General features: G+C 43.4%; 1 protein-coding gene and 1 non-coding gene across 2 annotated transcripts; both read left to right on the top strand.

The window, feature by feature from the left end:
- The first annotated feature begins 483 nt into the window (after window positions 1-483).
- On the top strand, window positions 484-613 carry LOC142833216 (small nucleolar RNA SNORA76). The gene has a single exon (XR_012907353.1). It is a non-coding gene; the product is annotated as a small nucleolar RNA SNORA76 (small nucleolar RNA).
- Window positions 614-16,514: 15,901 nt separating this feature from the next.
- Window positions 16,515-21,775, top strand: Dspp (dentin sialophosphoprotein). The gene is made up of 6 exons (XM_075943486.1): window positions 16,515-16,571; window positions 17,487-17,573; window positions 17,731-18,684; window positions 19,386-19,914; window positions 20,191-21,447; window positions 21,595-21,775. Exons 1-6 carry the CDS (start codon window positions 16,515-16,517, stop codon window positions 21,654-21,656), a joined length of 2,946 nt encoding a protein of 981 aa, XP_075799601.1. The 3' UTR covers window positions 21,657-21,775.
- The last annotated feature ends 252 nt before the right edge of the window (window positions 21,776-22,027 follow it).

Genomic DNA, 22,027 nt, shown 5'->3' with positions numbered 1-22,027 from the left:
AGTCTCCCAGGACAGTGATACCAGCTAGGGACCAGGTGATCAAATATCTTGGCTTATGGGGAAAGAGGAATTTTCATATTCAAACCAAAACACAATCCCACAACCAGTCTTATATGCCATGTCAAACAGTCTTTGGCATGGTTGAAGAAATAGCTCAGTTGGGAAAGGGCTTGTCTGGCAAGCATAGATACCCGAGTTTGGACGCTCAGTACTCACATAAAAATTCGGGCTTGACAGTGTGTGTTTATCTCTCCAGTGCTGGGAAGGTGTTTGTAGGGGGATCCTTGGGGCTTGTGAGTCAGTCAAGTTCAGACAGAGAGCTTATCTCAAATACAAGGTGGAGAGTGAGAGAGGAACACTTCTGATGCTGACTTCTAGGCGCCACAAGCACCTACACACATGTACACTTGTGCACACATGTGTGCACATGGACACGCACACACAAAGGCAATGCAAACACACAATATAAAATCTTTGGGGGATGCGCTGCCCTTGATCTCCCATTGTGCCTGCTTGTGTTTCTGGGCATTAGCTCAACAATGGCACACATGCTCAAACTTAACTAGGGCAGCCTGGCTATCACAGGCGGTCCTTTTAAACACTAGTTACACGTGTTAGAGCCTGACTTTGTGGGGTGAAAGGCAGGCAGTTTTCAGCCCAGACACCAAAGCCTTAGGTCTAGGGAACCATGGACTCAGGTGTACAGTTAGGGTCCCACGTGCTTGGTTTGTAGTCCTTGCTCAAGAAACCAGCCATCCTTCGTTGTATGGTCTATGATGAGTTCAGACTTAGAGTCAAAGTGGAATGGCGGGGAGGGAGGACTTGGCGTTAGGCCTGTAGCGGCTGGCATTGTTTGGAACTGACTTGCTGCTGGAGGTGCAAGAACAGAACTTCTGGAGTACAGGTACAGTGTTGACCTGTTTAGTAAAACCTTGAAGGCAGGTTGAGCAAGCCAACTGCCAACCACATTCAGAGGGCTGGTTTGTTCCCATGCTCGTTCACTCCCAGTTCAGGTAAACTGTCTCAGTGGATGAACCCCTCATGGTCTTGACTTCCTTGCTCATACTCTCACTCATTCCGCTCTTCAACTGGATCTTGGGAGCTCAGTCCAGTGCTCTGATGTGGGTCCTTGGTGTACTGAACTAAATAGAGATTTCTCAAGAGAAGACTTTCAAATGGCCAAAAAATACTTAAGGACATGTTCAACTCCCTAAACTATCAGGGAATTGGAAATCAAAACAACTCTGAGATACCATCTTACACCTGTCAGAATGGCTAAGATCAAAAACACTAATGATAGCCTATGCTGGAGAGTATGTGGAGTAAGGGGAACATACATCCATTGCTGGTGGGAATGCAAACTTGTGCAACCACTTTGGAAATCAGTGATTTGGTTTCTCAGAAAACTGGGAATCAACCTACCTCAGGATCCAGCAATACCACTCTTGGGAATATATCCAAAAGATGCTCAATAATACTACAAAAGCATTTGTCCAACTATGTTCATAGCAGCAATATTTGTAATAGCCAGAACATGGAAACAACCTAGATGCCCCTCAAGTGAAGAATGGATAAAGAAAGTCTGTCACATCTACACATTAGAGTATTATTCAGCAGTAAAAAACAATGACATCTTGAATTTTGCATGCAAACGGATGGAATTAGAAAACACTATCCTGAGTGAGGTAACCTGACCCAAAAAAAACCAAATATGGTATGTACTCACCCATTAGTGGATTCTAGCCATAAACAAAGGACATTGAGCCTAGAGAAGCTAAGTAATAAGGTGAATCCGAAGAAAAACTTATGTAGACACACCTGGAAATTGGAAACAGACAAGATTGCTTGACAAAATTTGGGAGCATGGGGGCAGGGGGTACAAGGAAGGGGAGATGGGGAGGGTTGAGGAGAATTTGAGGGAATGGGATAGTCAAGATGGAGGAAGGAGAGATATGAGAGCAAGGAAAGAGATATCTTGATTGAGGGAACCATTATGGGGCTAGCAAGAAACCTGGCTCCAGAAAAATGCTTAGGAATCTACAAGGATGACCCCAGCTAAGACCCTAAGCAATAGAGGAGAGGGTGTCTGAACTGGCCTTACCCTGTAGTCAGACTGATGATTATCTTAACTATCATCTTAGAATCTTCGTCCAGCTTTTAATGAAACCAATCCAAGTGAAAAATCTCTGTGGTGCACAAAAGGATTATTCCACAGCAGGTCAAAGCATTTCTAACACTTGGTGTCCACACAGGTTAAAGCATTTAACCTTCTCTCTTGGTGTCCACAGGGGATCAGGCCCAGAATTTCACACACACATAGATTTCTGTGTCGCTTAAGTTCCCTATATAATAATGGCATAGTGTTCGCATACAACCTACGTATCATTGTACCTACTTTAGAATATTTAGAGTAGGTAAAAATTTGTACTGAATTGCTTAAAAAGTAATAACAGGAAGAAAATCCTGCACGTGTTCAGTACAAATACAGCACAAATTTGAAACCTGTGATTGGTGCAATCTGTGGGACATGCAGACATAGACTGGGAAGGACTGGCTACTGTAGTTAAAGAATTAAAAGAAGAGCCAATGACCTCTTCATTTAAAGCCGAGATTCTTGGTTTTCCTTCCCTCAGAATGAGCTCATCACGGCACCATGCCACCACACTCCTAAGTGGCTCACTGCTAATTGCTTAAAACGCTCACTTCCTCTAAAGCAAGCTTACAGCCTCGTCAGCTGTCCCTTGTGTTGATTCCTACAAAAAAGCCTAATATTTGCTGGGTAAGACCGTGACTGGCAACAGGGAGAGTGTAAACATTATCACTGGGGGAAACTGAGCAAAGGGTATTTAGGTCTCCCCAAAATTGGTTCTCACAACTGCTTGTGACTCTGTAATTCTCTCAAAGCACAGCGTAGCATTAAAAAGTAATTCTGTCAACTGGAACTGGGATGCAGTTGAATTAGGAGCTCCCCGATGTATTCTTAGCGGGGCCATTTCACTAAACCAAAGGATATTGGAGTACCTAAAATATTGGGTTATATGGTCCACATCTTTTATTTTAAAATGGGGATACAAAATCAAGGGGGAAATATATATATATACATATATATATATGACATATATATAAATATACTATTATATAAATACATACACACATATATAGCTATCACACACCATGGCTACATATATCATATATAAATCATCTTAAGTAGCAGAAAAGGAAACCTTCACATGTGGGTTGGTTTTGCTTGTTTAGAATTCTCAATAGTTTTATTGTTACTTTACAATTGGAGAAATTCATGTCAAGTCACCAAGCTGACTAGTGATCAAGTCAAAGTTCTCTGTACTATACCAACTTTCAAGCTATGCCCACATCAATCCTTTATTCAGAATTAGTATTCTACCACCACCTCCAAGCACACCCAGATTTAAACAAACCTTTTAAAATGTCCTCATTATGTGTGATGTTCTGCCATAGTCTTTGGTTCTATTCTATTCTTTAATTTTAATGTTTTTCTTTTTATTGAAAATAGATTTCTTTCGTGCAGTATATTCTGATTGTAATTTCTATTCCCCAACTCTTCCAGTTCTTTCCCACCTTTCTGCCTTCCTGATCCACACCATTTTTATCTCTCCTTAGAAAACAAACAGGCATATAAGGAAAAATAATAAAACAAAATAGTATAGAAGAAGATACAACAGAAAAACAAACTGGAATAAGTCTAAACAAACAGAAAAAAGAGCCAAAGAAAAAACACAAGAAACACATATAGATACAGAGACACACATGTTTGCACAGACAAGATTCCTATGGAAACACAAAATCAGAGGCCATATTATATTGTCAAAGGACCTGTAAGGTGAAAACTAAAGAACGTCCTGAGACAACATTATAACACAGGGGCCTTCAAAATTGTCATTGAGTTTGTTTTGTTGTGGCCTTCTACTTCTGGGCATGGGGCCTACTCTTGAGAGTAGCTTGTTTTTCTAGTGAGACTCCCTTAGAGAAAACTAATTTTTCATTGGCAGTGGTTATCAACTGGAAATAGCTTCTGGGTTAGGGATGCGGGCATGAGTCCATTTGTCCTTTCAACCCTAGGGGCCATCTGGTGCAGACCTGTCCAGACCTTGTGCGTGCTGCCTCAGTCTCTGTGTGCTCAGAGACTCAGAGTGTGCTAGCGTTGTTGATTAGTAAGCCTTGCTTCTTTGACATCCTCCATTACCTCTGGTACTTACATTCTTTCCACTTGCTCTTCTGCAGAGTTCCCTGACTCCTGAGGACAGAAATTGGATGGAGACATGCCATTTAGGGTTGAGTATTTCACGGTTTCTCACTCTCTGTATGTTGTCTGGCTTTGGGACTCTGTATTAGTTCCTGTGTACTTCAGAAGGAAGGCTCTCTGGTGATGGCTGTGCACTGCATGGAACTATGAATGTAACAGAATGTCATTAGGAGTCACTTTGTTGGTACATTCCTTTAGCAGAATAGAAGTATTTTGTTTTTCCCTAGGTCCATGGGCTAACTAGTCTCAGGTTCTTGATCGCCCAAGCAGTGTTGATTGTTGGTTCCATTTTGTGGAGTGCGCCTTAAGTCATCTCAGATCTTGGTTAGTTACTCCCACAGGCTCTGTGCCGCGATTGCCCTAGCATAGCCTGCAGGCAGGATGCTGTTGTAGATAGAAATGTTTGTGGCTGGCTGGCGGTTTCCTTTATATCTTGTAGAACACCTTCAGTACCATGAACACTAGTTCCTAGGAGTGAAGGTTCTACTTAGGCATCATCCCAGCTGACTTCTTTGTGTTCAATGAGCTGTGTAGGTGTTGTCTTCAGTGCTAGGATCTTGTCATCAGTTTGTGGAGAGCCTTGGCAATAGCTTGGGTTATGTGGGGTTTCCAATGGGACTCCTTTAGCCAATAACCTGATTTGAGTTAATCTATTTCCAGTACTGGAAGCTTCATTTGGTGATGAGATATATCCAGTTGGGGCTCTGTTTCTTCCATTATTTGGCAATTTCACTTAGAACAACTTCAAATATGTGTATATTTAGGAAGCTTTTACTGTATCAGATTTCCAAATGACCCTACAAAATGGTCATTGGTTTTGACTATCCCTCCCTGTATTCTCTCCCTTGGCCCATTCTTCCTCCTCCCTCCTTGTTTGATCTTCCTTTTCCAGTTCTTCTCCCTAATCGATCTATAACTAATCTATTCTCCTTCTTAGGGAGATCAGCCTCTCCCACTCCATTTTATTCTTAAAAATCCACGGAACTTGATTTGATAGTTTATTCATGGCTTGTGACTCAGTTAGAAAAACTCAGGATGTTATTTTCCCCTTTACTTTGTTTCTCTTGGTAATGCTTTGGAGGAGACTTTCTTTTCAGTGCTGTCCAAAAGTCCCCCTCCTTGTTCTGCCAAGACCTTGCATGCCAAACTAAAGGAAACATTGTCCTGGTTAGCTTTGCTTATTTAAATTTATAATGGAGTAAACAGAAGACTCTAACCTGATTTCTCCTGTGGCCTTAAGTCATTCAAGGTCCCCTTCCCCTCTCTTCTCTCCCTCTTTCTTCCTGCCCACATTCCCAGGAGGGGGCAGACAGACCCTTCAAATGGAACCCTGTCATTTTCTGAGCTGATGGGTAGTTTTTCGGTTGACAAGACTCCAAGGCCATGTCTATAAGAGGCAAATGTAGACAAGCGGTCACTGATTTGCATTTGGCTTAAAAACCTTCCCTGGGTGGGTTGCTGTGTGGGAGAAGTGGTGGAGTTGAACTCTGTATCATTTATCCTGGCAGTGCTTCACCAGACAGAGTGAGCTTGGGTGGCCTGCCATTCCTAACTCATTTCCTGGTGGATGTCATGTCGTTCCCATAGAGACCATCTGTGTCATTCATCCACAGTCTTCCTCGGGCAGTGGTATATAAGTACACAAGTTCCTGGTCCACAGTGGCATTACTTCTCAATCTCAGACATCCCCCAGGTCTGTTAGTGTCGCTTCTGCTCATTGGAGGCATTGACTTAGCTTATTAGGTTAATGGTGTCACATGTATTATCTTATTGAATGCTCACAGTAGCCCTGACGATGCCATTGCTAATACTTCATTTTCCATTCAACTAAAGCCTTGGCTGGCTTGCAGGAGGTTTTTGTTCAGTAGGTTCTTTGAAGGGTATGGGAATTAGAATGAGAAGAAAAGACGTGGTAGAGATGAAATTTTCTCTCTGTCTCTGACTCTAACTCTCTGACTATCTCTCTGTCTCTCTTTCTATCTCTGTCTCTGTCTCTCTGTCTCTCTCTCTGTCTCTGTCTCTCTCTCTCTCTGTCTCTGTCTCTCTCTCTCTCTCTCTCTCTCTCTCTCTCTCACACACACACACACACACACACACACACACACACACAGAGTTTCAGTGTCCAAGTCAAGGCTGCCCTGCTTTCGTCTTTTAGGATTTGGTCATCTTGGCTCTGTTGTAGCCCAAATTATGACAACTGTAAGTGGTAAAACTTTGTCTTTGCTTTGCTCCTTTCAAAATATGATTGAGTTTGTGTCTGAGATATGAACTTATTCTGTAATCACAGGATGACTCATCTTTCCAGTGGAAAGTACTTTCTTTCTTGTAGGGCAGTGGTTCTGATGGATAGTACACACACACACACACACACACACACACACACACACCACCTAATCATTTCAAAATGAAATTATCTGGGCATCAGGACTATTTAATACATCAAGAGGTTGGTCTTGAACTCGTGACCTTCCTAGTTCAGCCTCCTAAGGGCCGATATTACAGGTGTTTGATGCCATACCTTGCCCTGAAGTTATCTTTTTAACATATTTTAGACATAATGGTTTGAATTCAAGTAAGTCATACTATAAAAATGCTAACTGAAGGTTTTATAAGGTATATGGAAAAGTAACCTGTATTTTGGCCCACAGATGTCCATACTGTTAAGTATTTTCTGACCTGGTTAGCCTCTCTACCAATGCAATAATCAAAATTAGACTAAATCAGACCAAATTAGAAGAAGCCCAGTTTTAATGGACACCAGGGCTCCTGGGTGGCCCCTGGAAAAACACGGAGAGGGGGAAAGGAGAACCTGAATGACCATGTGTTCAATCTCTGGGGGCAGTTTAAATAGCCTGTGGGAGTGGTCTTGATCCTCCCTGGGGAGTGGTCACCATTTGGAGGGCTTTCTCAGAGTTTGGACTGAGGCAATTCCCAGGAGAGGGAGCTTTGACGTGGAACTTTCCACCCAACATTCCAAAATGGGTGAAGCCCTCAACTAAACATTCCAGACTCTTTGTATAAAGGGGTGTTAGGGAGCTGAGGTGATGCTTCCAACCAGACACATACTTAGGAAGCCGAAACACAAGAACCTTGAGATGACTCCCAGCCTGGGATATGTACTGACTTCTTGGTCAGCCTGGGGTGCATAGTGGAAACTTTATCTTGAAGAAGAAAGCTAATATAATAACCTTAGGAGAAGATTCAACGAGAAGGAATGGTGTTCTCTCATGCTGAGGGCTCCTTTGTGTTTCTTAACTTCCTCTGGAGATGGTTGATCCGTGACTAGGTTCAGATCAATGAAATGTGGCAAAAGCACTTCTGGACTGATTGCTAAAATCCTTATTATAGCCTTCCATAAGCTGGGTCTTCCTCTCTCCATCTCCTAGACAGATGATGCCAGGTGGCCGCGAAGCTGGAAGATGATGGAACAAGATGGAAACAGCTGGGCACTTGAGTCGCTGCCTAGACGGGAGCTGCTTGGCTTGCATTAAATGTTGACATGAGCAACAATAAGCCTGTTGGTGCTAAGCCACTAAAAATGGAGGGATTGTTTATTTTGGCTACAAAGTCTATCCTATGTCCATAAATAAATGTTATATTATTATTGTGATGGGAAGTTTTCATTTACTGTAGTAGGAGAGATGAATTGTCACTTAATCCCAGCTGTAACCAACAGCATAACAGGATGAAATATGGAAAATCAGGCCTTTGACTCTTTAAACCAACAACCAAAAAAGTCTGTGGTATTTAACATGCAACGAACCAGCTACCTTCCTTTTTTAAATCTAAAAATGGTTTCTGGATTTGTTGACTCAAACTTAATCACAAATCAAAATTTTAAACTTCTAGGTTATGAACTTTCTCAATGTTAGAAAGAGAAATGATGTCCATGAATTAAATGATTCATATATGCACAACCACTGCGCATTCAATGGGAAACAGAATGCATAGGATGAAATGGACGAACAATGATGAAAAAAACCTAAGAATCTGTGGGTGCCATTTTTAAAATTTTTTAAGAAGGTAACCATTTAACTGTCCTCTGGTCTTCTTTCCCATGAGTATCTAGTTCTGGCTTTGTCTGCCACCACGATGAAGCCTGATTTCTTCTCTATGTATTATGGAGTAGATTATTTCAGTGTTTCCCAACTGCCTGCCATGACCGATTTGTGGGTCATAAGACCAGTATTAGGAGGTGAAAACATCACAGCCAGAATTGAACAGATGAAGTAGACACTGTCAAAGTGAACAAAGTGGATGCTATTTCTGATGCACAAATATCCATAGTTCTTTCCAGTTGTTGGAATAATCATGTTCTACAGAGTTCAGTGGACTCTGAATCATCGCATGCAGAGAAAGTACAATTAGGTTCATGCTAGTCTCTGCTTGTGACATTACTCGTTAACCAATCAAAATGTACACTTGTTCACATGTCTTTCTGTTTGATATGTATGGTTGATCCACCGACACTGAACTCACACCAGGAACTCTGTAACTCATTTATGAATATTACCTGATACACACACTGCTTTGTACGGCACATCACAACCTTCTTATGTTTTGAGCCAGGGGACAATACTCTAGCCCTATGCATGGATCCTTTTAGACAGTCAACTCACCAAATAAGTTAAACATCCACACCTACCTACCCACACACGCAAAAATGGTACTGAACAGACAGAACAAAGGGACAGCGGCCCCCAGCCACAAAGCTGAACGAAGTGCTATTCAAGATTGTAACGAGTCCTGTGGAGAAACAGCTGTATTAGGTAAGGAAAGTATCCACGCAGGAAGTCTGAAGTAAGGCTGAGGTTTTCCTCTTGAACTGGGACCATCAGTTTTGGGTAAGCCAATGTCTGGCTGCTGTGTTCGTAAGTACACTCTTGATCAGTGGTAAGATCACAGCCTATACTCAGAGGTTTCCCTAAAAATGTAAGTGTTCAAAACATAGTGATAACGAGGGTTGCATAGAAATGTGTAGACAGCATGTCCATATACATGTAGTATCAGATTGTGGTATAAAACCCTGCCTTAAAAACAAAACAAAGCAAAATCCCATTTCCTATTGCAGTTATGATTTTGATGCATGCTGGGAAAGTTCTGTTCCAATCGAGCTGATTAGCTCACCCCAGGCTTATGATATTTTAAAAAACTTTATCCTCTCATGTATCACACCTTAACACCACAGTTTCCCCTCCCTCTTCTCCTCCAAGTTCCTCCTCCACCTTTTCTGTCCCCCAGATCCACCCCTCTGTTTCCCTTCAGAAAAGGGCAGGCCTCCCAGGGATATCAACCAAACTTGGCATATTAAGTTGCATAAGACTAGGCACCTCCCCTCTTACTAAAGTTGGATGGAGGAACCCTTTTGGAGCAATAGGGTTCTAAAAGCAGACAAAAGTTCACTCTTAGGAGTCCCATAAGGAGACCAAGCTACACAGCTGTGACATACATGCAGAGAGCCTAGGTCAGTCCCATGCAGGCTCCCTGCTTGTCTGTTCAGACTGTGAGGCCCTGTGAGCCCAGGTTAGTTGATTCTGCGAGTTATCTTGTGGTGTCCTTGACCCCTCTGGCTTCTACAACCCTTTCTCCCCCTTTTCTGCAGAATTCTCTGAGCTCTACCTAATATTTGTCTGTGGGTGTCTGTATCTGCTTCCATCTGCTTCTGGATGAAGCCTTTCTGATGATAATTGGGCTAGGTACCAATCTATGAGTATAGCAGAATATCATTAGAATTATTTCATTGTCTTTATTTTTTCCAATGTGTTTGGTTCTATCTTGGGTTTCTGGGCTATCTAGCATCTGGGTCCTGGCCCTCCAAGCAGTATCAGGGGTGGGCTCCCTCTTGTGGCACAGGTCTCAAGCTGGACCAGTCATTGTTTGGTCACTCATACAAGGTCTGCTTCCCTTTTACCCCAGAGCATCTTGCAGGAAGGACAAATTGTAGGTCGAAGGTTTTATGGCTGGGTTGGTGTTCCAGTCCATCGACTAGAAGTCTTGCCTGGTTTCAGAAGATGGCTGGTTCAAGTTCAATATCTCCTATTGCTAGGAGTCATAGCTAGGGTCACCCTCATAGATTCCTGGAGTTTCCATTGTGCTAGGTTTCTCCCTTACCTCTGAAAGGTTCCCCAATTCCAGTAATCTCTGCCAGTACTCTCTCCCTCCATCCTCCCCCTGTACGGTCCTTCCTGGTTCCATCCCCATCTGCCCCCAGGCTACCATCTATATCTGTTTGATTTCCCCTTCCCAGGAGGTCCATGCATCCCCTCTTGACCCCAGCCCTGAGCCCCGGTTGAGCTACATCTCCAGCCTACCCTGGGCTTTTGCTTTGTTTTTAAAAAGGAAGTTGGAAAGACACAGCTTTAGTGTTTCAGTATTTATCCTACCTTGATAAGTCATTTTCTTTGTTTAAAATCCATTATGTATTAATGTTTTTCTTTGTGTGTGTGAGGCTGATAATAAAATCTCTTTTCCTTGTTTTGGAAGAAGGATTAAGATAAATTTCCTAATTGTTGCATCAGACCTGATTTCATGTTTGTGTTTAGATCACATACCTTGTTAGTGCCAGTCGAGAATTAGCAAGAATACGAGGTTATTTTCTTCTAATATCTTTCATATCAAACATGTTGGAGACTGAGATGTTGTCATTGCTAAAAGCAGAATGATTTGTGGCTTTTAGCTAATATGTACAGTGACAGTTAAGGAAAGAAAAAATTCTGTACACTGTGTAAAGTCTGTCAAATGATAGGTTATCGCTACAAATGTCAGGGAGACGGTAGGGATGCAGCTCCATGGTAGAGAGCTTACATAAGACCCTGGGTTCAATTTTATAACTACGAAGATTGCATGTGTGGTGAAGAAGTGCCAACAATGAGTCCCAGATGGACTTTATGTAAGGGCAAAGACAAGGTGGATTTAACCTTAACCTTTGCCCTTCATGGAGCCTAGCATAATTTTTGGCCATGGATTTGCTGACTTAATGATGGTTTGCAAAGTGTGGCATAGCCAATCTCAAGGGAGTTCCTCTACAATCTCGAGTAGCTGCCTGAGTGTGGGACCTCTGACTCTCTGTAGATATGGCGCTGTCATTTCTGCAGAGAATAACCACTCAATGACCACCTAAAAGCAGCCTGTGCCTGATGACAGAACCCAGTCCTCAACCACCAAATATAGCAAGTAAAAAGACAAAATGTCAGGCAATGTGAGTGGCTTCTAATTGCCTATGCTTATGAACACTGAAGTAAAATAAGCGTATTTACTTTTAAACAATTGTTTGTGTGAAATAAACTATAAAGACTGAGTTATGCAGGTTTCCCGTCAGCTCTATTTCCCTAATGATTTGGCTCCCCGTGCAGTTATTGCTTTTGCATAATTCTCTTAGAAAAATCCCTGGCAGTCACAAAGTGTATTTAATTTGTAGTATAGCGTGCTTTCAGCAGTATCACAGCCAATTCTTTCGTCTATTGAGTATGCACTAATGAAGATGAACTCTCAATATCAGCATTAACACTGATAAGGAATCTGCTCAAAGTCAATAGCTCTTCGTGACTCTCCTTGTTTGATCAATGACTTTAAAATGTATCCACCAACCAGAGCTTTGTTGCTACTGTTGTCTTCCAATGCAGGATGGTCTCCAGTGTGAGTAACATGAAGGCTGTGTGTGTGTGTGTGTGTGTGCGTGCACGTGCCCCTCCCCCTGACTCACTTTCTCTTTGTATATAATTCTGAGGACACTGTTGTTGGATAGTGACATGGTGTCTCTGATCTTATGTGTTTCGCACCCCTCAATAGTACCACATAAAAACACGGGCACATCCATGAGCTACTACACTGAAAGAAACCAAATGTGGAGCTCATAAGCTGCAGAAATGGTTCAGGGCTTATCCTGTCCATCCAGGGCTCACGGAAGGATGAGTTCAGGCACGTACTTTTTCTTTTCGAGAAGAGTAGCCTGTTTTTTTCTGTTTTGTACTCCTTAGTTTACACAACAATGGAGTGGGGACTGAGTCTGGGATGTGTGTGTGTGTGTGTGTGTGTGTGTGTGTGTGTGTGTGTGTATGCATCTTTGCACATCGGGGTAGATACAACATGCTTCGCTTTTTGAACAGTTGTTAATAAAATTTAGTGTGAATGCTAAATTGTTACATTTTTTTAAAAAGAAAAACTTTATGTCACTGTTTAGCTCAGATGAGAAAAGTTTCCTGGCATTACTGTTTATAGAGCCTTTTAAAGATCCCGTAGGCAATGTCAAGCCTGTTGCGTATGGACAGCTGCTTGAATTACAGCGCATCAACTTTAATACGTACCTCAGGAATGATAGGGGTCTTAAATAGCCGGTCGTATTTACGAGAGAAACCTAGAGTTTTCTTAGATTGCCAACCTTAGCAGGACGAGAACTGCAGGGTGACAGAGTCTAAGTGGCTCTTTTCAGATATATCACGCTGATTATCTATATTTAAGATGCAAAACAGTCTTCCAGGAGCTATTTAATTAAGTGAAAGTTAGTCCTTGTGGAACCAAACGGTTCAGCGAGCAAACAGACACCAGCGAGCCAGGGAGTGGGGCATTATTACGAGCTCGTAGGCCCCGTGACCCACTTTAAACCCCCACATCAGGGATCCTAAACACTGATTGGAGGAGAAAATTATCAAACTGAATTTAAACTTCGGCAGGTACAGAATTGCCATGCAAAAGTCCAGGGCAGTGTAGCCCTCCCAGCCTGGAAAGAGAAATCAGGGAATCTGGATTTCTAAAGTCCCCTTGAAGGCTGTCAAGGTAAGATGGCATCCCCTTGGCAGGAGCCAACTGTCTCTTGTAGAAAGCGCTTTCGGGTTCAGGGATGAGAGCGACTTGGGTTCAAATTTTTTGTCTCTTAACTCTTCAAGTTTAGGGCATGTTTGGGAAGAGAGTGGATTACTTGGGGGAAGGATGCTCACCCATCTGATGAGACACAGAATCGCTGGAGAGCAGATCTGATTTTTGCCTCCAGACAGTGTTTGAGATATTATTGCTTAATCAAAAAAAACTTAAGATGAAAGAGATATTGTAACTGTAATAATCTTAAAAATCAACAACTGTAATGCTTTATGTATAATTCACTATAGCTCTATGACTGCTACTTTTATCCAGAAACATATACTTAAGAGCTTTAGGTCAAGTGAAAGGCATTTTTCAGCCTCAGCATTGGAATGTAGTGAGTGATGGAATTGTACACAGAACAACCACATCTGTCTTTCTCTTTGAGAGCGGGATGATGGCTCTGTCCAAACAACAACTCTTCCCGAAAGAAAAGCTGAACTGGGGATTTGATTTAACCGCTGGTCTTTGGCTCCAGGTCTGTCTAGCGCACAGTTAAGCTCTACAGCGAGGAGGGCTATGCTTTCCCAGGGCTCAGTCTCTAGCCGATATTAGTCTTCAGACGCTTGCTAACTAGACCGAATAAATGATTCTCAGTTGAAATTTAATATCTCGAATCAAAATCAACTTAGTGCCTGAGAAAGTAATTTTCTGGCACTTGATACAAAGATCCTAAAAGCAGACTCTGCTATAATTCTTTGTAGCATACCCACAGATCTGACTTCTGTCCAACTGATTTTTCTGCTTCAGACTTCATGCTGATAGGTTTAGAAAAACAAAGATGTGTTGCCAGGAGGTGGCAAAAACAGAGGTGGAAATTTGATAGTCGTGTGGTCACTTTGAATGGTTTTGATAAAAAAGTTAGCTAACTCAAGTTTTAGATAGCCTTAGACATGTTTTTATTTATCCTTGAGAAATCTGTGTTGTCTGTTTTGATTATATTCCGCCCTCCTCTACTCTTCCCAGATCAACCTCCTTTCTTTACTCGCACAGATGTGTGCCCTTTCTGTAAACAGACAGAAAACATCAAGACCAGTCTTTGATGACCAGATATTCTTAGATGCACACTCCCATTGGAGCATGGGCACCTACCAGGCCTACAATCTTAGAAAAAAAAATCACTATTTTGTTTTCCAACACCTATCAATTGCCAACAGTTCCTTAGCTAGGAACTCCATGCCCTGCTTCCCTCCCCATGCTGGATTTGGTCAGGCTAGTCAGGTCCGGTTCATGCAGGTCATCACACTGCTGGGAGGATAGCTCAAGCCTGCTTTCAGGCATTCCAACAAGGCCCTGATAATTATGTCTTTCCCTCATCTTCTTATTGACATAGTCACATAAACTTGCTAATCTCTACATCCCATTTGATGTGACCATAAATGCAATAACATAAAAGAAGTTCCTCAATCTTAATGAATTGGTCATTTCCATTGGGTCTTCATTGCTGGCCTTGCTTGCCATCGGGTACAAGTATCACATACTGGAGTAGAAAGGTGAGGGGGGGGGCAGCAAGTCTCAGATGGATGTATTGATGAACTTACTACCTTTCTTGGACCAGGGACCCTGGGTCATGGGAAGACAGGACCTCTGCAAAGGCATAACTAGGTTTGGACTTGTCTAGGGCAGTCTAAGCTTGGTTGATCAGAAGACCTTCACCTCCCTTCACCCCCTGCAAGCTCTGTCTCGAGGCATCTTAGCCTCATTTCAGTCTCTGGAATAATTGAATGAACCCCAGTTCTTAGCACCTTTTTGCAGAGGCCCTGGAATTGTGTTCTTGCTCCTTTGAAGCAGTACCAATAATTCATAATATATATATTCATTGAGGTTTTATTGTCATTCACTAAGAACCTTGAATTTAATCAAGGCTATTTTATGACATGCAAGATTGCACTCATTAAATCTTGTGGAAGATCATGAAACAGAAGAAAATGATCCTTTCTATAGTAACAATATCATGATGCAAAGAAGATAACTTTTAGAAAATATGAACCTAAATTTTCAACTCACAAAGATTTTTGTATTTTTATAGCCTCTATTCTACATATATAAAATATGGATTGACTCTTTGTGAATTTGTGTTGTAACAGGGGTGAAAGATTTTGCACTTAGAAGTCCTCTTGTTCAGTGGGGATGGCAAAGTGACCAGGGAGGTGCCGGGCACTGTTTGTACTCAAGTACGTCTTTCCCAGGAACATCTGCGGGTGTCATTCCCGTACTTTGCATCGGGAGATGATGATAATCAGGGCACTTCCCTGAGCTCCAGGATCTTATGCCAGAGAAGAGGAACAGAGGGGTAGCCAGGCAACTTCCAAACAGTACTGTGCTGCCAGCGAGCGTGCAGAAGCTGCTGGCTCTGTGCAGCGAGAGCTAGCGGCACCCTTGCAAAGCTCAGTGCTGATTCTTCTGCCAGCCCCGGGGATATTCTGAGGTGCAGTGTTATTATTCCAGACTGAAGAAACAGAAGCCCAATAAAGTTATTTAAAGTTCCCAAGCTCTTTCAGCAGATAGCAGGGGAAGAATTTGAATTCAGGGAGTCTAAAACCAAACCCTGTGTTCTTTCTCCTTGCCCAAGCTCCTTCAACTCAGGTATTTCTTCCTCTTACAATATTGATAGCCCAACTCTCTATAGTCAGGTGGGGGATCACAAGTGCTTTGTCGTTCAAGTCCACTCGTGGGAGAATTAGTTAACATTGCTTAAAGTTAATTCCGAAGAAGAGTGCTGTTGCCCTCATGGTAGCAGCACAGGGCTAACGTCACAGCTATGGACTCACACCTCTATGGCTGTTGTCCCCACTTGTTGACAGAGGTTTCTGTCCTTCCCAGTCCTGCAGCCTTTCAGTTGCAAAGAAACAAACAGAGGTCTACATTAATCATAAACTTGTTGGCCTATTAGCTCAGGCTTCTTAATAACCCTTTCATCCTACATTAACCCATAATTCTTGTCTGTGTCAGCCATGTGGCTTGGTACCTTTTATCAACAAGGCATTCTCATCTTGCTTCCTCTGTGTCTGAATGATAACTGCAGATTGACTTTTTCCTCTTCCCAGAATTCTCCTGTTCTGGACGCCCTACCTATACTTCCTGTCTGGCTACTGGCCCATCAGTGGTTTATTAAAGCAATACAAGACCATTGTCTGACAGCACTCACTGGCATAAAATGTTGGAAGTCACGACAGTGTTGAGCATGCCGAGACCCCCACACGTCTCCACAGCCACCAGGCTTACTCTGCCACCTGGGATGTCTTCTCACCTTAGTTCTCTCTCCTTGTCCCAGGAAACGGCCAATGTAAAGACTGAAATAACCAACTACTGTGCTTATCATCTTTCACTTTATTTTTTTGTGGTATTCTTTGTTCTAAACAGACACTGACTATTCATAATGAAAATGAAGATAATTATATATATTTGCATTTGGGCAGCTGCATGGGCCATTCCAGTAAGTACATCTCCATAATCGAGCCTTCTTACTTTGCGGTATCTTTTAACATGATATTGAAATGTACATATTTCCTCAAGGTTTTACAGAGAAGTTGAGTCCAAATGCTTAGATTTGCATCAAAACTATTATGTGATATGGTTTGGGGTCTCAACGAAAGGCAAACATGTGAACCAATTCCTGCTTCCTTTCTTCCCGTTGAAACACATCCCATCAGAAGATGACATACCTTTAAAAATTTAGTCATATTAATTCAATGCCCAGAAGTCATGGAGGCTTTGTCTACTTCTGCTTCGTTCCACGCAGATTTCATTTCAATGTCACCACAACTTATACCATTTGAGAAAAACTGAAGTGAGACCAGGAGGTAAAGGTCAGACTTTTCAACATATGATCACATCAGTGTTTCACGTGTGCCCTTTACATGTCCACTGTGGAAAATCTCGGCAGATGAAGAAGAAAGTCAACCCATTTGTAATTTTATTAGCCAGCCGCCATGCCTAGCATTTTTGTATGATTTCACATAATCAGATATGGTATTGTTTCTGCGGCTGAGGATTTTCGCAAGCACTTCAGGCTGACTTGCAGAGCTAAGCAGAGATTGCTTGATGCTGCTCCAGCAGCTCACACCCACTATTGTCTTAGAGGCTGGGGTCTGACATTGTCTTTGGGGTCGGTAACAGAACAATGACTCATCTTGTCTTTATACATATGAGATAAGCGGGCTTGTAATACTCAGTTAAAATGATGACAACATTATAAAAATCCTCAATTTGCTCAGCTTGAAATTCTGAATAAGCACCGTAATGGGCTGCTTTTCCTACATGTCAGATTATGCTCTGACCTTTGCGTTACATATTTTCTTCATCATAAAACAAGAACCTATGTAATGCTTATGTTTTTTAACCTCGGCAGCTTCCTCAAATCATACCATTGGAAAAACACGTTGTTGAAAAATCCGTGAATGTATCATTTTTAGCACACTCAGGAACTCCAGCACAGGTAAAGAGATGTAAATATAAATGTCCCTTTCGTTTTCTTCTTTCAAATAACTTTTATACTCTGTGACCTTCCCTAAAATTTCCACCCATTCTTTTTTCCTTTGACTTTATTTGAAAATGATGCTCACAATTGATTTTGAATTGTGTCTCTTTTTCAGAATGAGTTACATGTCAATAACACCACTAAAAACAGCAGTGGCCCCCCTAATGACAGTGAATTAGGAAGACAAGTGTATACCAAGGACACTTACAAAAGAGAAGGGAATGGTTCTGAGTCAACAGATGTAGGAGGGACAAATTCTTCTACACAGACCATTTTAGCAAATGAACCGGGGAACATTGCATATGAAAATGAAGGCATAGAAACATATGGTCATGATGAGATACACGCAAAAGGAGAGAACAGCACAGCCAATGACATCAGGGGCCAAGCAAGCGTCACTGAAAATGCGGGAGAAGCAAAGGAGGGTAGTGTAAATGGGCAATCTGATCAGGGTAAAAAAATCGGGGGTGCTGGTGATGCGAGTCCAGATGGAGATCCCACCACTGTCCAGGGAAATGGACCTCAAGAAGTTGGCAGCAAGAATAATACAAACCATGAGGTTGGAACACATGTGGATAGGGTTGCTATGGACGAAACCACGCCTCAGAGAGAAGGGGAGGGAGGTGGGAACAAGGGGGTTGAGGTAACAGCAAGCACTGAGGGAGAGGCTGGTTTGGATAATTCTGATGGCAGTCCCAGTGGGAACGGGGAGAATGGGGATGAGGACATGGGCTCTGGTGATGATGAGGCTACAGAAACAGGAGGTAGAAAGGGAGGCCATGATGACAGTGAGGGCCAGGAGGAGCAGTCTCATCAGGGGAAAGATGACAACAGAGGTCAGAGTTCAGTCAGTGGTGAAGATGGTGACTCTAAAGAGAAAGAAGGCTCCCCAAACGGATGTGGAGCAGATGGCACCACTAGCAGCGAGGAGAACAAGAACATTGAAGAAGGCAATGGCAGCCAAGCATTGCAGGAAAACCAGAAGCTCAGTCACAAAGGCAACGGAGATCCAGAAGGTGGAATCACTTGCCAGTCAGAAACATGTCCTCTGTGGAAGAGTCAAGACCAGGTCAGCTTTGAAACTGATCCCTTTCTATGGCGGCTAACATTCTCTTCTCCACCCTCCAATGGGTGTGCAAGACAACAAACAACAAATCCAGAAAAATCCAAAATAAAACCCCAAACTAACATAAGAAATGTCACAATAAGTGTCTGGGTACATTTTTTTTAACCAACATTGAGTATTTTAATGAGAAAGCTAGAGTCCTTATAGACTTCGATGTAGAACAATTTTTAAAAATTTGGAAGTTAGGCCAGGTGGTGGTAACACACACCCTTAATCCCAGCACTAGTGAGGCAGAATCAGGCAGATCTTTTTGAATTAGAGGCTAGCCTGGCCCATAAGCGTTAGTTCCAGGAGAGGCTCCAAAGCTAGAAGTCAAGTTAAATAATAATTCAATCATGTTTGTGTAAACCATTTTATTATCGTTACATTCATTACACAAAATAATGAGTTTCACTGTGACACTTTCATTATCATGCACCTGTTTAATCCAAGTTCCCATAAGGTAGAAACCCCGATGGTTTATTGCAGGATTCGAACCCTAATACTGAACATCCTCGAGTATTAGATGAGCACATTTTCCGATTACCATTGCACTGGCAGCCAGAGTCCTGGTCTTAAGGCCATTTCCCCAGAGAGTTATCTTCGGACCATGGAATTTCACAGCAAATATTTACTAACTACCTATTCTTTTCTCTATTCCATAGGGAACAGAAACTGAAGGTCCCAGCACAGGCAACAAAAGTAACATTACCAAAGAATCTGGGAAACTCGGGGACAATAAAGGCAACAATGGACACCAGGGAATGGAGGAGGACAAGAGGAATAGCCCAAGGCAAGGGCAGTCTGGCCAGCCTCAAGGGCCTGCTGAGAAGTCAGACGCCCACAACAAGATGGGACACAGCAAGCTAGGCAGTGGCAGCAACAGCAATGTGCACGACAGCTACGATTTTGATGATGAGTCCATGCAAGGAGATGATCCCAACAGCAGCGACGAGTCTAATGGCAGTGACGATGCTGACTCGGAGAGTGAGAACCAGAGTGGCGGCCACGGAGATGCTTCTCATGAGTCTGCGGACTCAAGTGATAACGGCAATGGCAGTGACTCAAATGGGGATGATGACAGGAGTGACGATACATCCGATGCTGATGATGGCGATAGTGACAGTGATGGTAACAGCGAGAGCAATGGCGAGGATGAGTCAGAAAGCAGTGACAACGACAACGGCAGTGACAGTGAGAGCAAATCAGGCAGCAGTGACAGCAGTGATGGCAGTGACGGCAGTGACAGCAGTGACAGTGAGAGCAAATCAGGCAGCAGTGACAGCAGTGACGGCAGTGACGGCAGTGAGAGCAGTGACAGTGAGAGCAAATCAGGCAGCAGTGACAGCAGTGATGGCAGTGACGGCAGTGACAGCAGTGACAGTGAGAGCAAATCAGGCAGCAGTGACGGCAGTGACAGTGAGAGCAAATCAGGCAGCAGTGACGGCAGTGACAGTGAGAGCAAATCAGGCAGCAGTGACGGCAGTGACAGCAGTGACAGCAGCAGTGATAGCAGTGACAGCAGTGATGATAGCAGTGACAGCAGTGACAGCAGTGACAGCAGTGACAGCAGTGACAGCAGTGACGATAGCAGCAGTGACAGCAGTGACAGCAGTGACAGCAGTGACAGCAGTGATAGCAGTGACAGCAGTGACAGCAGTGATGATAGCAGCAGTGACAGCAGTGACGATAGCAGTGACAGCAGTGACAGCAGTGACGATAGCAGTGACAGCAGTGATAGCAGTGACGATAGCAGTGACAGCAGTGACAGCAGTGACAGCAGTGACAGCAGTGACGGCAGTGACAGCAGTGACAGCAGTGACAGCAGTGACAGCAGTGACAGCAGTGACAGCAGTGACAGCAGTGATAGCAGTGACAGCAGTGACAGCAGTGACGATAGCAGCAGTGACAGCAGTGACAGCAGTGACAGCAGTGATAGCAGTGACAGCAGTGACAGCAGTGATAGCAGTGACAGCAGTGACAGCAGTGATAGCAGTGACAGCAGTGATAGCAGTGACAGCAGTGACGATAGCAGCAGTGACAGCAGTGACAGCAGTGATAGCAGTGACGATAGCAGCAGTGACAGCAGTGACAGCAGTGACAGCAGTGACGATAGCAGTGACAGCAGTGACAGCAGTGACAGCAGTGATAGCAGTGACGATAGCAGTGATAGCAGTGACAGCAGTGACAGCAGTGACAGCAGTGACAGCAGTGACGATAGCAGTGACGATAGCAGTGACGATAGCAGTGACGATAGCAGTGACAGCAGTGACAGCAGTGACAGCAGTGACGATAGCAGTGACAGCAGTGACAGCAGTGACAGCAGTGATAGCAGTGATAGCAGTGATAGCAGTGACAGCAGTGACAGCAGTGACAGCAGTGACAATAGCAGTGATAGCAGTGACAGCAGTGACAGCAGTGACAGCAGTGACGATAGCAGTGACAGCAGTGATAGCAGTGACAGCAGTGACAGCAGTGACAGCAGTGACAGCAGTGACGATAGCAGTGACGATAGCAGTGACAGCAGTGACAGCAGTGACAGCAGTGACAGCAGTGACAGCAGTGACGATAGCAGTGACAGCAGTGACAGCAGTGACAGCAGTGACGATAGCAGTGACAGCAGTGACAGCAGTGACAGCAGTGACGATAGCAGTGACAGCAGTGACGATAGCAGTGACGATAGCAGTGACAGCAGTGACGATAGCAGTGACGATAGCAGTGACAGCAGTGACAGCAGTGACGATAGCAGCAGTGACAGCAGTGACAGCAGTGACAGCAGTGACAGTGGCAAGAGCGGCGATGGCAGTGACAGCCAGGATAGCACGTCTGACAGCAGTGATGACAGTGATAACAAGGCTGGAAATGGTCAGAATGACAGTGACAGTGACAGTGACAGTGAAGGCAGTGACAGCAACCACTCAACCAGCGATGATTAGGGCAGAGGAAGTTCCATGAGATCCTGTGCGTGAACATTTGGTGAGTAATCACAAGACAGCAATGACTCCTAACCCACTAGAGACAGGTGAGAAACACAGATTATGTAGAATCCACGGAGATCACAGGGAATCAAGTTCAACTTGGATACAGAGCCAAGCTCCAGCTCTCTCAGAGACAGTCTGGGTGTACCAACTTTGGTACATGTGTGTGAAAATGTATTCGTTTTCAGAAAACATTTTTTAAGAGTATAAATCTAAACATAAAATAATTAAACAGAAACTGAAGCAATCACTGTGATACGTAACTTGGATTTGAATAGCGGGTGCCTTAGGGAGCAGAGCAAGCAAAGTTACAGTCAGCCTGCGACATT

Source organism: Microtus pennsylvanicus, chromosome 12 (genome assembly GCF_037038515.1).
Source record: "Microtus pennsylvanicus isolate mMicPen1 chromosome 12, mMicPen1.hap1, whole genome shotgun sequence".
Taxonomy (NCBI): Eukaryota; Metazoa; Chordata; class Mammalia; order Rodentia; family Cricetidae; genus Microtus; species Microtus pennsylvanicus.
The sequence above is the reverse complement of the archived record's forward strand: the minus strand, read 5'-3'. Positions and strand labels throughout refer to the sequence as shown.

Coding starts and splice junctions, on each gene's coding strand:
- Dspp (XM_075943486.1), top strand. CDS start 16,515: ATGAAAATGAAGATAATTATATATATTTGCATTTGGGCAGCTGCATGG. Junction 18,685..19,385: donor TGTGGAAGAGTCAAGACCAG/GTCAGCTTTGAA, acceptor TCTATTCCATAG/GGAACAGAAACTGAAGGTCC. Junction 21,448..21,594: donor TGACGATAGCAGTGACAGCA/GTGACAGCAGTG, acceptor ATGGTCAGAATG/ACAGTGACAGTGACAGTGAC.